Consider the following 25,395-nt stretch of genomic DNA (forward strand, 5'->3'; position numbering starts at 1 on the left):
CGTCATCCATACTCCGCTAGATGACAAAATCAACAACATCAACATCGAGGCCACTCATCATTTTATCACACATCACCTATTACATCTACCCATGTTTTACCCCAACATTTTCGTAGATATAAAATACATATACAATTTAAATCATTGAAAACATGTATAACAACGTTCATCTAGCATTGATAGCAAGTATTCAGATAATATGCACACATAGCACGTAATTTATATAAAATACTTCACATCTATGTGTAAGTTGAAAGTAACTATGCACTCACCTGATTAGGTGGTGACTCAGCACTCGGACAGCGCTTCGATACTCTCAAAACGATATTCCTTCGATAAAACCTAGTATCGATACCACTAGGGTTTAGTTTAACGATAACCGCGACAAATTAATTAGTTCGAGTATTATTAAGCGTTAATAATACTCGATACAACTCATAATAATAGCCCAAATAATTATTTTAAGGACCTAATAACATTCCTATAATTATTTGAAAGCTATATTAAAAATTGCGTAAGCGTAGCACACTTACAGCGAATTTTATCGAGAACCGGGACTTAATTGGAGCAGCGTTTCGAAACCGAAAAACTCCTTTTTCTCGGGACTCCGGGAGCCTCTGGGCTTCCCTAGGGTGCTAGGGGGTTCTTCCTAGGGTTTAGTGGGTTAAAATGGGCTAGAGAGAGAAAGTAGTTTAGAGAGAGAGTGAGTTTTGGTGTGAAAATGAGGGCTGCCTTCGGACCCCTTTTATAGGTGCGCAGCTCGGACATTACGCTGGGCGTACCGAGGGTACGCTGGGCGTACTCCTCGGATAAGAACTCCAGCTCGGACCCAGCTGTCTTCCACTCGTCGGATGGATCAGACCGAGGTTACGCGGGGTGTTCCGGATCTCGTACGCGGGGCGTAGGGCGAGGCTTCGTGGCATGATCCGAAGCGAGATCTGAGACCTTCATCGGACAGCCCACAACACGCCACGTCACCAGACTTCGCATTTTCATACTTCAACTTTAAAAATTCGTAACTTTCTCATACAAACTCCGTTTTTGATGTTCTTTATATCCACGCGAAGGTGGGAACGTACTCTACAACTTTCGTTTAGACTTCGTCGGCTAATTTTGGCTCGATTTTAAATTTTATATTATTAACGGGCCGGGATACGATTGGTCCGTTAAATCCTCATAACTTCTTCATCCGACATCCGTTTTCACCCATCTTTTTCTCGTTACGCTACTCTTAACGAGATCTTCGATTCTCGTTCAGGTTGTGTCGGCTAAAAACCGCTCGATCTAATATTCGAATTTCGGGCTGTACACTGTTATTCCGAAACTTCGAAAAATCATAACTTCTTCATACGAAGTCAGATTTCGGCGTTCTTTTTATCGATGTTCTTAGTTTAACATATTCTACGACTTTCATTTAGATCGCTAAGGCTAAATCTCGCTCTATCGTAAGTTTACTATTCATGCTTCCCGGTATCGTGCCGGTTCTGTCGCGAAACTTCGACGGGTCATAACTTCTTCGTTATAACTCGGATTTCGGCGTTCCTTATATGCACGGAAACCTTGAGACATATTCTACAACTTTATGTAGAGATATCGGGATTATATTACACTTTAATTTTGACGCTTATTTTTATTATTTATTAATTATACATTTATAATTAAATTATAAGCACATAAATACACATAATTCACATAATACTCAAATATTTCATCTTTATTACTTCAAAAAGAGTTACAAGAGTTGACATAGACTATTACATTGAAAAAAATGCTTAGCCCTGAAACCCGGGCGTTACACTTCTATTGATTAACGCCACAAATCTGATTACTCGAATTCTCATAAGTTGGTTAACCGAGGAGAAAGGAGGGTACGAAGCCCCCTTTATTTCCATAGGTTATTCAAGGCTATCGGGAATGTGAAAAGCACTTGGCCTGAATCGCGTTTGACTTCTCGACCTCACTAGCAGTACTAATGGGCCATTAGGGCCCAATAGCACAATAGAGCTATTGAAAGTCCTTTTACATGAAACTAGGTCATAGAAGGCCCATTAACATGTAAGCGCGTTCCCTTCGGGCCCAAAGATCATGTTATTGGGCTAGCAAGGCCCAACAAGCACGATTTGAAACTTTCAAGCCCAAAGATTGAATGTTGACTCATCGTAGTTATCGCGTGTTTATTGAAATGCTATTAGTTATTAATTTTTGTTTTGTTATTGATTCGAGACCGAATCAATTCGTTCTGTAACGATATTGGGTGTTGAGTGTGTATTTGTTCTTATGCTTCGTCGGTAGTCGTGGGTCTAGTATTTCGTCTTAATGACTTAATTCGTTTAAAAGTAAGATTTTTACTTTTTCACAACCTTTCTTTTATAAAAATAGCACTTTTAGTCCTTTATATAAAAGAATTTCATTTTAGTCCTTAAAAACATTATTTTGACACTTTTGTGTCATAAACTTGTAGAAAAGACATTTTTACCCCAAATTTTGTTTTGTAACAGCTTTAGTCCTTCCAGAATAAAGTTTTCTCATTTAAAACCCTCAATTTCGCAACTTTGGCAGTTTTGGCCCAAAATAGAAAAATTTTACATTTTTGATCCTTTTTGAATTTGAAGAGCATTTTTGACCATTGGAATTGTTTTATTTCACTTCAAATCCCCTGTTTTATAGAAATTTGCATTTTCAGCCCCTCAAATTTGGAAATTTCGCATTTTGAAGCTTATTGGGCCGAAAAGCCCAAATTTAGCCCTTTAAATTCAAAATTTACGTTTAAGCCCCTCCAAAAATGTTGATGTTCAGAAAACATATCATAGAAACTGTTTGGGCCCTTTTGACCCTCCAGAAATTATAATTTGGCGGTTTGGACCCCAAGTTTTGTGTTTTTGACAATTTAAGCCCAAAAATGAGTTTTATGTTCAAGTATGTTCATCCTAACCATATAAACTATTTTTCTTGACTTGATTAGTATAAAATAGTTTAGGATATGTTTATTTCCTTCCCCATGTTTTAGTTCTCGATTTTACACACTTGTTGAATAACATATTCATCACAAACACATAATATCACACACATACATGCATCAAATCACACATATCATACATTTACACATAGATCTACACATTTACTTGTATTCCCCCCCCCCCCATAAAACTCATAAAAATCGAAAAGAAGGGGGCATGAAACTCACCTTGGGTGTGGTTTCGGTTTTGGAAGGAAAAGATGAGAAGAATTTGATCCTAGCAACCTTTCTTGGAAGACCTCGAATTTAAAGAGCTTCTAAGGTGCATGATCACCAAATTGAATGGATTTAGAAGAGATTTTGATGAAATGAAGGGAGTTAGATCATAAGTTATCCATTAACTTACCTTAGATGATGAATTATTTGATGAAGATCCTTAGACTTCATGCCAAATTTTTGAGATTTTGGATGAAGCAGAAGAGATGATCTTTGAGTGGTTTAGAGAGAAATCTAGTTGGGATGTGTCTGTTTGTTTGGTTTCGGCCGAGAATGAGAGAGAGGGAGAAGAAGAGAAGTTCTTGCATGGAAAGATGAGATTGCATGGATGTTTGAAGTGTAATACATGGATATCCTCCATATAAAAGTGATGTGTCATGCAAGAAGTCAACTTCCTCTTTTCCTTTGGGCTTGGGCCGAGAATGGTGAAGAAAAAGGAAGGGATTGAGCCTGAATTGCTTAAGCCCAATTTTCATGGTTATGTTGAGTGATTTTTGGTCCAAATAATTATAAATGTGATTTTTATGACCCATGAAGGCTAAATTAGGTTAATTATGGCCCAATATGGTTCATTAAATTAACTTATTTCATTCTAGGCCCAATATGGCCCAAAATATTGAAACTAATGGAAGTGGGTCCAATTAGAGCCCATTCAAGAGTTCTAAGCCCAAGATAGTCCAATTGGAAGCTTATTGGTCCATTGGGCCCAATAAGGAAATCCTAATCCATAATGGACTTAAATAAGGATTTCTAAGGTTTCCAATTGCTTGTTGACTCTTTGCAATGCTTGTATGAAGTGTTTGATTGAAATTTTGTATTCATATAATAAGCATCATACATGCTTTCATGTCTTTGATTCATAATTGGCATAAGTGTTGTAGTTACAAGGCACAAAAATTTCTAGTTGTGACATATGCACATAACATGTTATATATTAAAATAACATTGTTTAAACTAGATAAAATTTGTAAATGTATTTCACATAAAATGACAACATTTAATTGTATGTTTTACGTAAACCAGCCTATGAGCACATGTATTCTCCCCTAAATTACGTAATAACTAAATAGAGGGTCGTTAACATTCACCTTAATGTGTGATTGTCGGTTTAGAATGTGATTTTCAGGAAACACCGCAAAATGGCACTAGAAGCAGCTAACGTCTAACCTTAGTTTGGAACCAAAATTATACCATAAAACAAAACCACAACTTTATCTAGAACTTGGAATACCACATGGATTAGCACAAAAAATATTTGACAGTAGGGTTGTGGTCGTGGGAGGTCTTGCGGTGACACGAACATGGTAGGGTGTGGCAGAGCTGCTCCGACAGCTTTGTTGCCCCCTGTTTTGTGATTCTGCCGGTGAAAACAAAGAGTGGGAAGGAGGAGGAACGGGGGATGTGATCATGGAGTCTTTTCGGATTTTGTTACTCGACAAAATAGGTGGAAAAGGGTGGTTCTAGTGTTGATTTACAATGATAAAGTGGTGCTCCAGTGGGGTTGTTTTAGATTGAAAATGAGAGATTTGTAGAGAGGAGAGTGAGGGAGGAGTGAATGTTGTTGAATGGCGATGAGAGTTAGAGCCCAATCTCTTTCTTTATAGTCCAAGGAAGGCACTCACAAGCCATGTAGGCTATGCTTTGATAGGAAATCCAATACACCACATACACCATGCCTTGTACCTATGTTTAAGTGTGCACTCAACCAAGGAAAAGGGAAGGGTATCGCACGTGGGTGGGGGGGGGGGGAGGAAGGGCCTCTTGACTGATCATTTTCTTTCCAAGCAAGAAAGGTGGGCCATGGTGATGTAATACTCTCATAATGTCCTAAAAACACACCAAGATTTGTGTGCCTATGTCCCAACACCTTATATTTTTTCGAAAGTTTCGTATGATAGATTAGAGTTTAAGGATTTCAGAAACCCGAACGGATTAATTTTTTGAGTTGTAGAACTCAGGGAAATCACGTTTAAAGATTCACGATTAAATGACCTGAAACATCTAATTTTTTGACTTTTGCAAATCTTCTTGCGAAAAGTAATTTGAGTATGGAATCAAATAGTAGCCCATAGTCTGAGTCCAAAAAAGCTCTTGGAATTTCCAGCTGAGGTGTGCAAGTTCCTCGACGGATCATTTCGATTTTAGCATTTTAATGAAAATTAGTGTTTTACTTGTTGTTTTCTTATAATTGTCGTATCTTTTGCATACGAACTCCATTTTAGACATTCTTTATCTTTTCGGAAACAGTGGAACATGTAGTATGAGGATAGAGTGTTTGCTTCTCTCACAAACACTTAATAAAAAATTTTAGTTTTTAAGACGTATTAACTAGGGTTACAGTTTGTGCTTTGTGAATCAATTAAGATTTTCCACGACTAGAATTAAGAAACCGACTACTATCTTATAATAGTTGTAATGAGACTATATATTTTTCAAAATATGCATCAAATTTCAATAGGTCAGATTACAAAGAGGTATGCGGTGAACTGACTATTTATAGTGTTTGACCTAATTTTGGGATGTCACAAGAAACTAATTGGAAGTGTGGCACAGGTAATTATAGAACGAACCATTATATTGTGGTGTTCTTGGTGGAGCTAGTTGTGAGACTATTCCGCAACTTCTAATATGATTGTAGAAGTCGTCACTCAGATACTCTTTATCACTATCAGAATGAATTATGTTGATTTTCTTGTCGAATTGGTTCTCTGCTTCACTTCGGAATTTCTCAAATACTTCAAATGTCTTTGACTTATGTTTAATTAATTAAACATATCCATATATATTGGAATCATCAATAAATGTGAGAAAGTATCTCACCAAGTCTAGTGACATGTTTGAACGGACGACATATATCTGAATGGATGATGTCCAACATATATGCTCCTCTCTCACACGTACACATGAAAGGATAGTTTTTCATCTTTCCAAGTATTCAAGATTTGTAATCTCCATTAAACTCTAGGTTAAATGGTTCCAAGATCCAATTTAATTGTAGGTTGGTGATTCTCTTCTTGTTGATATGGCCAATGTGAGAATTTAATTGACATGATTTATCCAAAGAAGTTGAATTAACTTTTAAGATTAAGTTATTGTTCCTTCTTACAACAATCACAGATTCATATATTCCATTGTATGCTCTTGCTTTAAAATAAAGAGCATTATCTTTTTAATACAAAAATAAAACCTTCATTATTATCAAAACCAAAAGTAAGACCTTCCATCCACAATGCATAAACTGAAATGATGTTTCTTGCCATGTAGGGAGAATAGCAACAATATTTTAAAAAAACTAAAAAACTAGAATGAAATGAAAACTTATAGTCTTTAATTTTGGTAACAGCTACTCTACTCGTGTTCCCCATGATCAAGTCAAGCTCTCCATGTCATAGCTTCCAATTTTGAGTTTGTACATGCACATCAGAACAAATATGGGTTCCACATCTCATGTCAAGTATCCAATTGTTAGAAATAGAAGCAGAAAATAATTTAATTGTTCTTCTTCAGATCCTAAGGATACTTAGGGAAACTACGCTTCCAATGACTTTTTTCTAGGCAATAGTAGCATATAGCCTCTTTAAGGTCATTCATGTCTGGAATGTGCTTCTTAGGGTTGGGATTTAGATTACCAACATTCCTTTTCCCTTTTCCCTTGTGACAAGGATAAAAGCACCTCTTTCTTTTTACAACACCTTTCCATAATGGCCAGTACATGAGTATGTGAGCTATAGTTCCTAGTACGGGTGTTTGTTTGGATGGATCGGTTTGATCCGATCCAATCAAGTAAATCCAAACTGATTTCGGTTTTCAAAACATGGATCCGAATTGTCCAAACTAAATTCAAATCCGATCCGATCCGATCCACTTACAATTTGGTTGGATCGGTTTTTATAATTCGGTTTTTAAAAACCGAAACATTATAAAATGACATATAATTATAATATTACCAAACTTTATATAAGAAGCAAAAATAAATAATTTAGTTGCGATTTGAAATTTATAAACAACTAATAAGAAGATATATTATAGTTAAATATTTTATAGATAAAAAACTTTCGAGAGAAAATGCATATTAATGTTTTTTTATCGGGTGAAATGTTTTGAACCTATTTAAAAAAATAAATTACAAAATTAATAAATAATTATAGATATATATTATATATAGATAAATACTAAATGTTTATTCGGTTTTTTTGGACTATCCGGTTCTTATTTTATAAACCAAAACCAATCCGAAATCCAAAATAATAATTCGAATTTGTTGAAAACCAATCCAAAAATCCGAATATCCGAACCAAATAGTCCAATCCAAATTGTCCAATTGGATAATTCGGTTTTATCTGAATAGTGAACAACCCTAGTTCCTAGGTGGAACATTGTTTTCTTCAGCATTCTTGAACAACCCATGCAGCTCCATGATACTATTCTCTAAACCATTCATATATTAGTTCATAGTGAACTACTTGTATGTACTAGTCGAAAAGTTAAGGATGAAAACAATATCCAACTCTTGAGTAAATTGGAGTCCAAGATGATCATGTCTGTCAAAGTACCCTTTCAGTTTCGACACATGGACACTTACCGAACAATTCTCTTGTTACTTGCAGCCTAGAATAGATTTCATCACTTTGAATCTCTTTGTACGAGCTTGCTCTTGAAACATGTCTTTGAGATGGTCATTCATGTCGTACGCCCCACGATTCTCGCAACTCTTTTGGAGTTCATAATACATGCGCGCTAACATTAAGCACGAGACTTAATTCAAGAGATAATGATGCTTTTCATGATTGGATGCTTCTTCTTCAGTAGTATTGTCAGGAAGCTCCTCTACAAGATCTTCGTCCAGAACATACTCCTTCTTTTCGTATGTCAAAGTGATTCGTAGGTTACAAATCCAATATAGATAGTTGGGACTAGTAAGCTTTTCCTGTGAGAGGAATTGGAGTAAAGAGAAGTTTGATGAAGAGGTTGGTACTGGAGTAGAAGGAGGAGGAGTAACACTCGGACCATGAGACATCTACGAAGAAAGAAACAAAATTAGTTTGATAAAAAAATCCTTTTATTATAATTACCAAATATTATTAATCAAAACATATAGGATCCATATTTTGCTTCATCATGTAAAGTGGATTAGACAAAAATTACAAGACAAAGTTATTTAGGTAGACAAACTATTGTCGATGTCAATCTCTATGAGACTCCTAGAATCGAGATTTATAAAATTTTATCAAAGACATGTCAATCTCTTACAATCCTCATTTAACATTCATTAATATATTACCTGGTAAACCACACAAGCTTACGACAACAAGATCATATCACAAGGAATAATTTCCACGAGAGACATAAAATTAGCATTCTTTAGCACAATTGTCTTGTCAAACCCTTTCGGTAACATCAATTCAAACACACGAAGGCGTTGAGGGTGGCGAGCAATGAATAACTCTTATAAGACAACCTCATCAGGAATCAAAGAGACATACATGAAACATCCCTTATAGCAAAAAGTGGATGAGCATAGTCATAGAAAGACTAAACACACACATTAGGATAAAACATTTGTTTACTTTGGTTTCATACATATAAATACTATATATATATATATATATATATATACACACACACACACACACACTAGCCGTTTACCCGCGGCAAGCGACGGGTACAAATAATTTTGTTAGAAATTAGTTTCTACGGGCGATTAGTTCTTTTGACAAATAATTTATTACATCTAAACAACTATCTATAAGAGTTATGTTAGCAAATACAAAATAAGTAAGAATAAAAAATGAAGAGTTCCGATTGTTTACAAACGTGTACGAACACTTCTTTATACACCACATTTGATGTGTAGAATTCACTGTCGTTGAATTGTTCTCCAAATTTACTGATATTTTTGTATTGTCTCGCGATATCCCCTTGGATAACGCCACATAAAATTGGTCATGCAAGAAAACCGAACGTTTGGACTTGTTTGTCCTTGAGCTTTATGTGACATTATGTGATGGGCGTTAAATCTGGGGGCTTTGAATACATTCTGTTCAGCTATATTTCTTTTCAGAAAATAGTTTCTTTTTGGTGGGCATTAGATAGTTTTAGTTGAGCGATTAATTCCTTTTCGACAAATAGTTTTGTTTGAGAAATATGTCATATTAAAAAGAACGTGTAATGTTTTGCCGAATGGTTTCTTTTACAATATAGTGTTTCATGTTTCATATTTGTTTATGGTTTTAGATTTAGAATTTAGATGAATTTTTTTCCTAACAGATGAAAATATGCAAATAGTTATTGTAAAACATAATCTGCATCTTTTTTTTAATAGCATCATAATTTTATTTAATAACTTTTATTATATCTTGACACATGCTCCAGCTTTTTTTTTATGATTTTCTAGTGCAATACCTTAAAAAAAATTTAAAAATTACAAAACTCAAACTTTTATTTTATGGTTTATTTAATAACTTTTATTATAGCATCAAACTTTCCCTTCTGCAATAGCAACATTTATAGGACTCGAGAAGAGTACCCATCGGCATTATTTGAACTTCTAGATTTTGAAATAGCTCTAGATTAGTAACATACGCCATACTAATACTTTCAATAGATAATAACAATATGTGGCTCATGAAAGAAAAATATATAAAGAAAATTTAGATGCCATAAACGAAATACATATAATGAAGAGATAATTGCTTTTTTTCCTTTTTTTTCAAGTATATTACAGTACTACTTGTGAGACTCGTGTATTACATTTGTTAATTTAAAAAAAAAAAAGTTAAATATGAAGGTCTAAATAATTAAGAACTTTGAATTTATAAGAAAAAAATAATAAATTATTAAAATTGAAATGTTTTTTATCTTTTAAATTTAAACAATAATTTAAATAAATAAACAAAAGAAACTAATAAACATTAATTTGAAATTTTGAAAATTAGAATGTAAGCTAATTAATGAAATTGATGTTCATTTATTACTATATTTATTGCAATTATTACATTAAAATATCATATGAAATTTAATAAAATAGGAAAACTCATAAAATGACATGTGGAAAAACAATTAATTAAAAATTACTACAAATTGACATTTGTCAAATTGAAGGAGAGCATACCATGTAGCAAAAAAGTTCTTTATTTATTAGGAAGGATTAGCTGCAGATTTTTGTATATTTGATACCAATAAAAATTCAATTAAAAATTAGGGTGTTTTGGGATTATTGATGATGTTGGTCTCCACGTGTCTAAGTGAGTAGCATAACTTTCAATTTTATAATAATGACCATTTTGTACTTAAAAAGTCGAAAAAAATTATACACAAAACAAAATTTGTAATTTCTCTTACCCTTTAACTTTGATCTAAATTTTCAAAAAATTGTCCAATTTTCTAAATATTAGAAACTTTAATTAAAGGGTAATAGAATATTACAAATCTGGTCCCTATGGTACTATTCTTATTTAGTTTTGGTCCACGGGTAAAATGGTCAAGAAAAATTCTTTTAAAAGATAGATTTGCATTGTAATAATTATTTTCATATCATAGGTGAATAAATGATTTCTCATTTAGGAGCAAAAAGTAATGGTTAGCCAAAAAAAAAAAAAATTTCTCATTACAATATTCCAACAAAACAAAAATACCAACTCGATTTAGATATATTTACATGTGTCTCCCTATACAAAAGAAAGAAATCGAACACTTTACTTTCAAGACTTTTATATAATGATATTCTCACCACTCCAAGTGATTATTAGAATTTACGAAACTAACAATGAAATACCTCTACTATTCATTTCGATTTTAACTGATCCAGTTATCATATTAAAACTAAAGGGTGAACTTCAATGAATAACATGTTTTTTCAATTCTTTCTATTAGATAGCTTGACACCCTCAGACGACTGTTTTAACCTCGAAAGCACTACACGAACATCATTACTAAAATCATTTTTCTTTAGCTTTACTAATAACATCCTGATCATAATCTTGTATAAAAATCAAATACCAAAATTTTTAAAAACCTTGTTTATAAAGATGTGCATATTTGCCAGCGGGTATACAAGAAATCCGAGTGTGTATGGAGTTGAAAGAAATGAGTAGTAAGTATTTAACCATCAATTTAGTCAAATTTTATACCTCCTATAAATATTCTACATAAAGTTGGTGATCGTTTCCCTTCCACTACATTTAACAAATTTTTCATAAGCCCTACATTCACAAAAGAAAACTAGATCTTTAAATTATAATATCAAATTGTATTCACAAATATGATACGACTATTCTTAACAATAAGTAAATAAGCATAATAACATATAAATACCGGTCCATTACTTAAATACTTACAAATTCATCAACAATCATGTGGACTCAAAAAACTATATTTGCATTATAACACTTGGATTTGGGCCAGCACCAGAAAATGAGAGGGGTCTATCACAACATTTAAAGATAAAAATCTCTCATCAAGTGAGATAAAAAGCAAAGTGAACAATGTTTTCATAAACATACCATGGAACAGAAAGGGGAGAATAAACAGAAGGTGGTAATGTACTTGAAGAAGGCAAAACAACCATATATGTAATGTGGGAGAGAGTATTCTTCTTCTCCTTCTGAACACCATGTCCTGTATGTAGAACATACTAACATTAATGAATCAAAAATACCTTCACCCATGGGGAGTTTTAGTAATATTTTTAGTTAGATAACAATTACATCTCTAAAAATCCATAAAAGACCTTCAGCCAGATGCAACAGTTGCCCATAATTCTCCCATGGAGTCCATGTATTAATCTCTCACATCCAAATGAATTCGTTTCAACTACAAATTGTAGAATTTGTGAAAAGGCAAGAGAAGAGATTCATTAAATACAAGAAGCTTGTTGGAGCTATAAAATGGAGTAACTGTGGGACGAATGAAAATGGTTGTTTTTGTACAAAACCAACCTAACAAATAAAATTAGATAGTAACACTTAAGAAAACAAAATATACAATGTAAACTGAAAGTTGTGATCATATATTTATTAAAACAACACAATGAAATATTACTTGAACTTTGTCACAGAAACCTGAAAAGGTGAAACAATTTCTTTTGAATATATCCTGTAAAATCATATCCAAAACAAAATAGAATCAACCAACTTATGTAAGTTGGACATGGTATACTGAAGTCTTACAATCATATCCAAAACAGTATAAACGAACTTATGCAAGCTTACCTAGTTAGACATAGAAGCTGATTGTTGCAATTAGATTTAATCCATAAACATTAACAACCACACTATTCATTTCAAGCATAAAACACATAATTCATGACTTATTTCTCTTTTTTGGGAAGGGGCTTATACTTAACAGAAAGTCGTGACCAAAACTTGGAATCTAGAAGCACAAAGTCTTAAGAAGTTGTAGGAACTGGTGATGAAAACTTGGTAGTCTGATGACAATCCAATACCACAGCAGGAATAACCAAATAGGGGTAAAAAGGTCAAAGTGTTTGAAAACTTGGTTAAACGACAACCATGACACAAACAACATTGGGCCAAAACAATATTCATAAGAAAATTATTAGAAAGCTATAACCTTTATATAGGGAGAGATACCAAGAATACCACAAACTTATAGTCACTCATCTATAGAGAAAAATAGAGTAGTGAAGAAGATTTAACCGACATCTTGCTCCATCTCAATCTTTAAAAATCTAAATTTGTTGCCTATTGGCTACAAAATCAATATCTTGCATAATCAAAAGCACAAACTCATAGCCATGTACTATGACATATGAATACCCTTCTAAAGATTAGAATAAAAATCACATGCTTTTACCTTATATAAATGTGAAAAAAATTCTTTTTCATCTCTTTTTTGTAATACCGTACAGACACAAACCCAAAAAGCAAAATCGAAAAACATCAATAGATTATTATCTAAAATAATAGACATATACTTGATCACTGATTAAGAATGGGGGGTGTATGTATAAATCGGTGGTCGTAGATACATTTAAAAAGTCGCCAATTGAAACCGAAATCCACTCTAACTTGATTTTTCTTTTTTGGGTGTGAACCTGCAATCATTTCTCGTGGACAAATCTGCTTCATCATAAGAAACTGTGGGTTGGAAGGATCAGGTGATGGTGGTGAAGATGCGTGAGTTTTGGGTTTTATATGACTAACAAAGGAGATGTATTTATATAATAGTATCTTGTCTTTGACCGATTCATTTGGATCAAAGAGTGTGTAGATGGAGGAAGGAGATGGAGTAGTTTGGGAAGAAGGAGAAGCGGCGTAGCGGACAGCGATGGTGGTAATGATGGCATCAGGATAGTTGGTAACAGATGCATAATGGTTATCGTAACATGAGGTAATTGTGATTTAGGGGTTCTCAATGAAGACGACTGGTTTAGAGTGATTTAGGGTTTTAGTGAGTCACTGTGAGTCTGGAATAAAAAATATTGTTTAATTCCCAAAGTAATTCCGTAAACGATTCATGAGTAGTTGTATTGTATAATAAGTTGTACATGAGGTAGTAAGTATTGTGCCTCTTAAATTTCAAGAAATATGGAATATGTTTAATAATATAGTATATATATATATATATATATATATATATATATATATATATATATATATATATATAATTTGACATGAAGTCAACAATTAAATTATAAGTTCTAATCTTTTATCTTTTAATTAATCTTAAATGTAACTTAAATTTTTTAGTGTTAAGGCTAGTTTGTATATAATTAAAATTGAAAAATTGAGCAACCAATAAATAAAAACGAGTTTGGAGAAATATGGACTTTCAAGTTTGACGACGAGGGGAAAGAGCCATCACATCGTGACATCCAGGAAGCTGACAATTTAAATAAATTGTTATTGAGGTTCTCAGTTGCAGGTCATGACGTGAACATGAGATAATCAAGTCGTGACAACAAAGTCAATTGCGATGTGGGTAGATACGATGACATGGTGGATGACAAGCCACATCGTGGCGAAGAGGCAGCTCGACTAAAACATCAATTTTAACGTATTATCAAATTAAATTGCAATAAAGAAAAATTTCTCAACATTTAAACAATTCATGACAGAAACCCTACACATACAAATACTAACATACTTAAAAGACAAAGTCTAAGTGTAATAGATTTGAGTTAACCTACTCTGATACCACTAATGGTTTTCGAGCCTCATTAAATAAACTATAAAGCAGTGAAAATGATTAGCGATTCGGATCTAAACTCGAATATGAAGAATCTAAACTCTTTAGTCTATGAGACTTAGTAGAACTCTATAGAAAACATACCTTTGATTTCTTAGTTGGTTTCTTCTTTTTACGAGTCGGTGGATTGAACTAGAGAACCCAAAGGAGAGTTCCCCTTCTGTTATCGTACCCAAGACACAAACGAGAACCAGATTAAAGCAATTCTTGAACTTTGAGCTCAAACGGAATCGAAACTTCGATTCTGTTCTTCAGTCATGAAGTGACGTCAGATGGTCACAACGTGGAGATGAAGATTTTGTATTTCTATAGGGTTTGAGTATCCCACACTTTTGTAGCTTAGAGGTGTAAATCTAATCGTTCAAATCCGGAATTAGAGTCCTCTTTTTATATAGAGATGATTTGAAACCCTAGAGATAAATATCATATATAACTGTAATTATCTAAGGTATTCAAATTATTCTGGAATATTCCATATTCCATTCATTACAAGTAATTAATTAAACTATTAATTGCTAACAAAACAAGTCTCTCAAATAAATATCTTTACAGATCTACTTCTTTTTATTCTTACGTGTAACAAAAATAGACACTCTTACTTATAGTAATATTTAGAGCTTTGTTAAGGCTATAGACACTTATCTCCATCATTTCCAACAACCCATTTAATCAACTTTTTGAAATATTTATTTCATTTTACCAATAGCATATTTCATGTAAATATGTTGTTTACGTATTGTATATGCACACGATAAACTATAAACTAAGACATAAATGTGTTATCCACAAATCGTCTTGCATGCAAAGTGCAAACAAAAAAAGAAGTTGGAGACAATTCTCTTATGCATTAATATTGTTGGAATTAAAATCGTAACATTGACATTAAAAGCGTTTTCATTTATGTGTCGTCTCATTTAAGCCCATGTTCAATCAAGTTTATGTTATCAAATAAATGGTATAAATGTGATACATTAGGTATGTATAGGTATGTGTAAAGTAAATTTGAATGAATATATTTCAAACTTCTTTATGAAATATAAAAACAATATAAAATTATATATATGAAATGTCTTTCCTCTAGCAGTATGGTGTGCGTTCTCTCTGTAAGATAAAGGGTTCAATTTCCAATTGGGACATATATCTTATATTCCTTAATTATATTAGATCATAACAAATGTGATTATAATTACATCAAAGTATGGTTTTGTATCATATATTCGATGTTTATATAGGATTTCCATAGTAATTTAATTATATTTGATAATTATATTACTTGCCTAACTAATGTGACTATAATTATTTTATCAAAGTGTTGTCATATCATATGATCCTTGTTATATTACACATCTCATGTAATATAATTATGATTCAGGAATACGATTTATATAACTAACTGTTTAATAATAATTTTTTGTATTGAAAATCAACACGTATTTATATCATTTGTGTTTGATACGTTTGACTTCCTTGCACCGGATACGGTAGAACTTGTTAATAGAATACAACGTATCATGCATAACAATGTTATATCCCCGAAATCTATAGATGTAGTCTTCAAAAAAATTGAATTTCCATACAAAAAGTTTAGCGGCGCAATTTGTTACCCGTTTGTCTTCTCATTCATTATATTTTGGTAACTAAGTTTTATTAATCAAAAAACATAAAGAGTTTTATAAAAAAAGCTATTATTTTTAAAGGTGATAATATTATTTAGAGAACTTATACGTATAGCGTGTATGGAAAAAAAAAACTTAGTTTTATGGATTAGATGTAGTACAAGCTGTCGTGACACGCCTCTCAAGTTTGAGAGAAATCTCAAGTTTGAGAGAAATCTCTAGATTGAGATTGTGTTACAGTTTATAGTAATGTTTATTGGACTGTGCTCCACAGACAAAAGAGTCACTATTATTTTCTCTACCAACAATAAAATTTCCTCATTGATAAATTCCGCATCACATGTACCAACTTTACAGTGTCATCACATCATCCTCCTTTTCACATCTGGATTATTTAATCGCGCAATGTCTTCCTACATTATACATCTCTTTATGTCACATACTACCTCCACACTACCCTTCCACCTCCTTCTCCATTAGGAGCACCATTATGACATCCTGTTCATTTACATACATATTAAAAAAGTCCTTCATGGCATGAAAAACAAACATTTCACGGAAAAGTGAATGAGATCTAAGATTTTTTTGCAAATCTAATATGTGCGTATTATTTGTTTATCATTTCTTCGTTTATTTCTTTTAACTCAAAAAAATACTAATGTAGAGTGTTGTAGGATGGAAGCAACGAACAACACACATCTAAATCAATTAATTGAATAGGCAAGGCATGAAGTTTCCATGGTGGAAATAATATCTAGGATTCTCTTTTAGAATCTCATTTCATGTAGAGTAATTATTAATTTCAAAGTCAAGAAATGAGTGTGCACGGATATTTTTAAAGTAATTTTTATGGAAATATAAAAATATGGTGCAAACTAAGGTTGAGGTGTTAGTGGTACATGATCAAGGGAAACCATGTGGCATTGTTTTATATGTAGTTCATGAGGATGTGAAGAAACGTTCCAAGAGTAGGGATATCAACGGGGACAAATGGGACGGGGAGTGCATTTTCCGCCCCCGTCCCTGAAATTTTCTTTTTCTCCATTCCCGCCCCTGCCTCCAAAATATTCAGCATTCCTACCCCGCCCTCGCCCCCAAATCCCCTTTATTACCCCCGCCCCGATTGATTTTCTGCTGCCTTTTTGTTTTTTTGCTAAAAGAAGTTGTTATTTGTGCTAAAAAAAACTATTTTTTAGGTAACATATAATTATTTATAGTAGAATTTTATATGTTAAAAATAAAAATATATGACATCTTAAAAACATTATACTAATTAACAATTTAAAAACATGTTTTTTTGATGAATTTTGGAAGCTCAAAATCATGTTATAGTTAATTATATTTATATAATTAATATATGTAAATATTAGTGTAATTTATTAACAGGGTCCTCATGGGGTTTCAGGACGGGATTACATACCCCCACCCCCACTCTCGAAATTAAAACGGGGTCCCACGGAACTTTTTGACATCCTTAGAGTGACGTATGATGGAGAGAGTACGGGAGGAGGGTAGAATCTTAAAAAAAATTAACAACAATAGTAATTATAATAATAATAGTTGTGAAGCTAAATTAGCCATTTATATTGGATTAATGGATTAAAACAAAATATATGTAATTCTGAGACCAAAAAACTGAAAATAATAGGTTTTGGCAAGAGGAATAAAGTTTAATTAATATTTCAATATTATGCACAAAACTATAAACGAACATTGGAATTCAAAATATATTTTCACATACATTATATAACATTTTGTAATATTATTTATTTATAAAATAGATTAAATGGACAAATAAATTTTCTACTTATAATGTATTTTTGAGCCAATCTAGTGTGAATTAGTCATTTTTGAACCGTATAATAGTTAGTTTGAGTAAAAAAAATTAACTTGCTTACAAACTATTGTAATTTCGATCTATTCTATTGAGAGTTATTATAAGATTTGTAAATCATGTTTAAATTTATCAAACCTTTTAAATGGTTTAGCCATGTTGGGTTCCGAGCAAACAAACACTATTACAAAAAAGCTTATAGGGCCCAATTAAATCAATTAAGAGACCCGGTTTCGAACTAGGTCCTAAAGTCGGTGAGACCTATTTGAAAAAAGAAATACAACCCGGTTTTAAAACCGGCTCCTATGATCCTATTTGACATAAAAGAACCCGGTTATTCATAAAACCGGGACATATAAGAGGAATATAACGGCTAATGTTTGATCATATATGAAGATTAGGACACGGTTCAACCATACAAAACCGGGTCATATATGGCTAAAAGAGCCCGGTTCTAATTCTCAAATCGGGTCATATAATGATTAAATATGGACCGGTTCCATTCAAATAATCGGGTCTTTTTCATTCTTGCAAAAACCAACTATAATCACAGTACCAAAAAGCAATGGTTATAAAAATTAAATTGATGACAATTTTATTCAAATAACCATAATATAATGAAAACAATTGATAAAAAGCACAAACTGATACTTGCATCCAAAGAACACATTCAAAACAAAACAAAAATTGTTCATTGATGAACAAATTATATTAATATAAACATGCTAAATAACTGATCATTATAGTCATCAACAAAAACATGCTTAAGTGCTGCTAAAAACTCCTTGATTTGGTCATTACATAAAACTTACATAAATAAATTCAAAAAAGAAATTGTTTTCCCATGGAGAGGTATTGTCCAATAATCAAGTGTTGCAGCTATCCTTCAACCTCATTTAAAAACAAAACACAACAGCTATCCTTGATCCTCACTGAAAAACAAAACACAACAAATAATTAGTTTTTTGTCTAGCATTTTAAAAGAGTTGACTTTAGCAAACAATCATTAAACTAAAAGTAGGATGTTATAAAAATTAACAACTAACCTTATATACACTTTTAGACAACAACAACATCATTCATAAAATTTTTCAGAAATTCTCTGGCCAATGTAGCAACAGTTGTAACCAACGCCTTTTCCTCAAATGCAGTTTTGTCATTCCAAAGGGTACCAAACTATTTGAAAATAAAATTAAAACTACTAAATAACAAGACAATTTGTTTCTTGCTTTAGAAGAAATGATTTTTGTAAGAAGTACTTACTCTACTCTGAAATCCATGTTGTCTGTTCAACACAAAATTAAAGATCCAATTCATTACATAATGCCCACTCAGCTCACATTCCAATACACCGACTTGGTTGCACTAAAATTGTGATAGAAGGTAAACATAAATCACAAACGAAACTACATCTAACTAGTGGATAAGTAATAAGATAAATTACCTCAGTGAGCTTCCATACAATTGGAATTGATGTGTTCTTTTCATACGTCTCAAAAGCCCTAAAAATAAACAAGCAGCAGAGTTGTATTCAAACTTATAGAAAGAATGTTATTTTTATGTCATATTAAGAAATTTCTTACTTTTCCAAAAGTTTGAGTAGGTAGTAGTTGTCAACGGGATTTTTCATAGGCTTCATCAGAGAATCCAAAATGTATACAATATGATTTCAACCACCTACCTGAACAGATTACAAAAACAATTCAACATGATATCACAATGCTTACTTTGTTGTTTGATTGATATCTATATGTAGTCAGGTTAGTAACTGTATGGCTATGTAACTAACCCATGAGCTACATTATAACAAATTCGTTTGATTGATATCTATTATGCTTTTTCTAGAGCCAACTAGATGACATATTTTTTTAAATACTTTAAAAACAGCATCAAATCAAATCAATATATACAACATAATCAACCATTTAATGTTGTATTCCTATAACACTATTATTTACCAAAACATAAACATATCTAGTATGTAAGACAAGAGAATAAAAGAACAGCATAAACTGGTACAGATGCTATATATAGTTATAATGTTTTGTTGGAGATGAGATACAATTCACAATCCTTACTTTGTCGTTTGATTGATACAAAAGGCCTATATCCTTATGATGATGAGGAATGGTTTTGAGTCTAAAAATGAAATATCTTATCCCATCATTGCAGGGGCAGAACATGAGACATGAGAATTAGAACTACAGGGGCCAAACAATGAAACATAGTAACCCGATGATGCCTTGCCTATGCAGTAATCTCATAAAATAAAAGTTTAACCCCACTTGGAAGAATCTATGTACTTAATAAAGTAAAGCAAAACCAAAAAGAGAAAAATAAACCTAACCCTCTGACCACACTGATAACATTATCAGGTACTACCCAATAAACCATGAGACTAAAGGGAAGTTTGGATGTGCTCCTAAGTGCTAGATGAATCGGAATTTAATTTTAATTTTCTAGGGCCAAAACAATCAAATTCCTTTGAGCTAATTTTGTTTCAGGTGAATGAAAAATTATGTTAACGATAATTAACTTAATTTTTATAATCATTGTAGCAGGTACATATAACATCCTTTAAGCAAAACAGATTATCGAATTAAAAAGGAAGCGTGTGATTGATACAGCCTTATTAGAGTTTAATTAAAAGTTTAATTAATTTTATAACTATGGTTCCCACGGGTTATAAACTAGTGCATGTAATAAACATGTGATGATTCAATTCTAAAAACATGTTGCTTATTCCATCAGGAGGTGTTCGTATCAGTAATTAAGTAACAAATTACCATTCAAATCAGTTTAATCTAAAGCAAAAAAATGATAAATTACCAATAAAAAGTAAACATAACCAACGAGGAAGATCATACAACTGATATCTATAATTTTTCATCAACAAAAACTGATTCAAATAGAATACAACTAACGTGACAAGAATTAACGATACTCTAGGAGACGGTGGGAAACATTAAACGATCAAGAAGTGTACTTAGGAGAAGAGAGATGTTGTGAAGAATTTTGTCTTGTTGTTTTGGGGAAGAGGACTAATTGAGATGTAGAGTCGTGTATACGAGTAATGTTGCCTTAGCAATGACTTGGCGACCTCCTGATATAAGGTAGGGGATAGGGAAAATCGAGGAAAAGATAAGGGTTTTAGGCACCAGATTATAGTTATAGTCAGAACGATGAGGAGGAATCGTCTGTTAAGGCATTCAAATCGCCAGTTGCTTGAGTCAGTGAAGAAGAACAAGAGGTGTAAGGAGTAACAACATGATTGGGTTTTTGATTTTACCAAAATTTGTGGCGGGTTATACAATTTCTATGGCAGGATATCCAAAAACTTTACCAAAACTTAAGTCAGACTAAATCTTAAAAAGTAAATGGGTGAATTTTTTTCTACGGTATATATTTCATTTCATTACCTCAAGTAGCTTAAAATTTTCAAGCCTAGTCCTTTATATTTGTACATAAGTTTCAATTAATACCTTTTGCTTATTGAACTTCTAATATATATCCTAATAAAAATAATGTATTAAATTGACAGAAAAACATGTATTTTTTTTTTTAAAACCCATCTTTTATACGTACATGTCTCGAACCAGATTCGATTGGGAATCGGTCGGATGAGAACGAAGAACTGGAAACCGGTCCATTGAGTAAAAAACTTGGTTTGATCTGATGTCGGCACGATATAGTGTCGGTTCGACGGATCCAAATCTTCATTCCTAATATAAAATAAATATGAAATTCAGGTCGGTTAGCCGTAAACGAGTCAAAGTTCAATTTAGGACTATTTTGTATAAAATGGACGTTGAAAATATTAAGATTTCTTTTTTGAAACATCAATAAAAGTAGGTCTGGCAATCGTGTCGTGTTCAAGTTGTCATGTCAAAATATACCAACCCGATCAGACCCAGTTGAAGGGTTTGGAATAAAGGTTTAAGATGATAGTGAGGTGGTAAATTTGTTGCAGCGGAGAAGAAGAGGAGGGTAATGAGTGATAACATGGTATAGGGTCTGATTCTACCTCAAATTTTGTGGTGGTATATAGAATTTTCATGCGGGTTAACTTAAAAAGTTTCAGCCAAAACCACTTTAATTTTATATATTTTGGCATAAATTTATGTTTTTTTTAAGGGGCAAATGATACCTTACCAATTTAGAGTCCATGCTTTTTTTCAAATTATTGTGTATTATTTTGTTTGTAACTCTAATTATTAGTATATTATGAATTTAAAAGGAAACTCTAACATAAAGATATAAAATTTATTTATTATGATACAAGAAGAAAAATATATTGACAACATATTTCATTTCAATCTTATAAATATTTTCTCAAAGATGCATTATCTATAAGAACTTTTAACTATAGTATAATTTTATAACTTACGACATGTTGAAGTTAATTAACGAATCTTGCAAAACTTAGGATATCCAACAGGTTGATGAATTTCATTTTGATGATCAGTGTAAGATTAAGGATGAGTTTTTTAACTAAAAAAACAAACCGGGCCGGATAATATTGTGAGTTTTCAAAATATAATTAGGTTATACTTAGATTAATGCAATTTTACAATCATATTCATGTTTCTTATCGAATATCTTGTTTTATTTTCCAAAGTATGTGCCTGATCGATATGAGATTCAGTCCCTATGGTTAGAACCGATAGACCTTAATTCAAGAACAAGTAATCTCCAAAATAGTCTTTCACTAGCTTTATTAATTGTATAAAAATAAGAAACAATGGTGTACCATATTTTATAGTGACCTGCTAAACACCACCACCATCACCCACCACCACTACCACAACTGCCACAACCACCACCAACATCGTGACTACTATCACTCACGACCACCACCAACACTGCCACCACTGCTACCACTGCCACCAGCCGCTACTACCACCACCAACACCATCACCACTGTCATCACCGCCACCAACCTCCACTGCTACCATCACCACAACGTGACAACCACCTGTAACGCCTCGATTCTCAGGTATTGATTTATGTATGAATCTTTTTGGTTTTTGGGTCTACTTGACGAGTTGGCTGCCCTACTTGTCGAGTAGTAGTGGGATGGTCCGCGTATTCTAAAGGCATGATATCACTCTTACGATATCTTCCGATAGGTACCATTCATTATCGTAAGACTTCTCATTTCCTCCAATCACTCACTGGGTGAGATTTCGGTTCATAGGTTTCTGGGCCAGATTTGGGTTTATGGGTCAGATTCCATAAATAAAACTGATAATTAAACATGAATAAATTCTTGATGCAAACATATCCGAATTTTAGAAACTTAAGTCTTAAACATCCAAATGAAAATTAAAAACATTCATGGAAACATGTTCAAACTAAAACATTAATACAAACATAAATAGTTAAAATTCAAATGACACTAAAACATATTAAATAATGAGACCTCACCCAAATCCTCTTCATTTTGCCCCAGATGTGGGTTATGATATCCATATTCCTTCATTGTGATCTGACCGTAAGTAAGTGGTGTCATCGACATCATCATTTGAAGATGCAATGCCGATAATAAATGGGGGTAGTTCATCAAACTGGTCGTACTCTTCCTCGTCCACAACATCATCAACACCAAGTATATGTCGTTTGCTATGCATAACGATGTGCTTTCCTGATTCCCTTGGGTCCTCAACATAGAATACTTGGGTAGCTTGTTTAGCTAGGATGAATGGTTCTGATACATATCCGTTTGTGGTAAGGTCAACAACTGTAAAACCATCATTGTCAACTTTAACACCTCGTTGGTTGTCAACGCATTTGCATTTTAACATAGGTATAATGATGGAATCATATTTCAATTCCCATATTTCCTGAATGACACCATAATATGATTCTTTGGCGATCTCACCCTTGTATCATGACTATCTCCATATACTTCCGTTTAGGCTATTACTATTACACCGCTATTTTGAAGCGTACATTTTACATCTTGTTGATTAGTGTAAATTGTATAACCATTAATGTTGTATCCTTGGTACGTTGCAACAAGATCATCAGGACCATTCCTTAGATGTACTACAACTTGATCCACACTATCTCTCACTTTATCTTTTAACCATTGTGAGAACGTTTTGTTATGTTCGTTAACCAACCATCTATTGCTCCTACCACGATTTGAAAATTCCAGTGTTCTTTTGTGCTCATTTATATATGGAGCAATGATTGTCATATGTTGTAGGATTGTAAAATGTGCAAGTTGTAAGTCTTCTTGATTTGGAATGATCTTTTTCAATCTAATTGTCCCACTCCCTACAAGTCTACCCTTGTGTTGAGATTTTGGAATGCCAATACTATAAACACCTTGTAGATAGTCAGTACAATATTCAATTACCTCCTCTGTTGCGTATCCTTCAACAATACTACCCTCTTGTCGATGTCTATTCCTTACATACCCTTTTAAGATGCCCATATATCTCTCAAATGGATACATGTATCGTAAGAATACTGGCCCATAATACTTTATCTCTCTAACAATATGAGATGTTAGATAAACCATGACATCAAAAAATGAAGGTGGGAAATACATCTCGAGTTGGCATAATGTCAAGATAATATTACTTTCCCATGAATCTAATACCTCAGGATCAATAACTTTAGAATGAATCATGTTGAAAAACAAGCATAGCTTTGTGATTGTGTGTCGAATGCGGTCTGGTAGTATTCCACGAATTGCAATGGGAATCATATGTGCCATTAAAACATGACAATCATGGGACTTCATACCAAATAGTTTTAGTTCTTTCATTGACACTAACTTCTTAATGTTAGCAGAATAGCCTGATGAAACCTTTACACCATGTAAGCACTTACAAAATTTTGTTTTCTCATCCTTTGACATGGTATAACAAGCTACTGGCAGATACGTACGTTTTCTAGGATTCCTAATAGGAGCAAGCTCGGGGAGAATTCCCATTTCAACCATGTCTTCTCGAACATTAATTTCGTCTTTTGACTTTCCCTTGATGTTCAACAATAAGGCTATCAAACTTTCACAAACATTTTTTTCAATATGCATAACGTCAAGACAATGGCGAACCTACAAGTGCTTCCAATATAATAACTCCCAAAATATAGATCTTTTCTTCCAACTAACTTTGGGAGGAGTTATACATGTACGTTTACGTTTATGTTTTCCTTTACCATTACCTTTGAATTTTCCGAATGTAACGTTTAGATTTTCAACACGAGAAAATACAGTCTCTCCTCGTAATGGTTTCCTTGCCGTCCTCTCCTCAGTTTTACCATTGAACACCATTTTTTTTCTTGCGATATGGGTGATTTTTTGGAAGATATCTTCGATGATCCATATATACATTTTTCTTTCAATTTGACAACCATAATGATTGTGTGTCATCTTCACAAATTGGGCATGCATTTGCTCCTTTTGTGCTGTATCCAGACAAATTCCCATATGCTGGAAAATCATTTATGGTGCAATAAATCAAGGCCCGAAGTTGGAAATTTTCACCATT

General features: G+C 32.9%; 1 protein-coding gene across 1 annotated transcript; it reads right to left on the reverse strand.

Moving 5' to 3' along the window:
- Positions 1 to 18,949: 18,949 nt before the first annotated feature.
- LOC145089353 (uncharacterized) lies at positions 18,950 to 25,178 on the reverse strand. The gene is made up of 6 exons (XM_079027799.1): positions 25,070 to 25,178; positions 23,850 to 24,901; positions 23,384 to 23,733; positions 19,335 to 19,392; positions 19,154 to 19,255; positions 18,950 to 19,066 (listed from the first exon to the last, which is right to left on the reverse strand). Exons 1-6 carry the CDS (start codon positions 25,176 to 25,178, stop codon positions 18,950 to 18,952), a joined length of 1,788 nt encoding a protein of 595 aa, XP_078883925.1.
- Positions 25,179 to 25,395: the final 217 nt, after the last annotated feature.

Source organism: Lactuca serriola, chromosome 2 (assembly GCF_051521515.1).
Source record: "Lactuca serriola cultivar US96UC23 chromosome 2, Lser_US96UC23_V15, whole genome shotgun sequence".
NCBI lineage: Eukaryota > Viridiplantae > Streptophyta > Magnoliopsida > Asterales > Asteraceae > Lactuca > Lactuca serriola.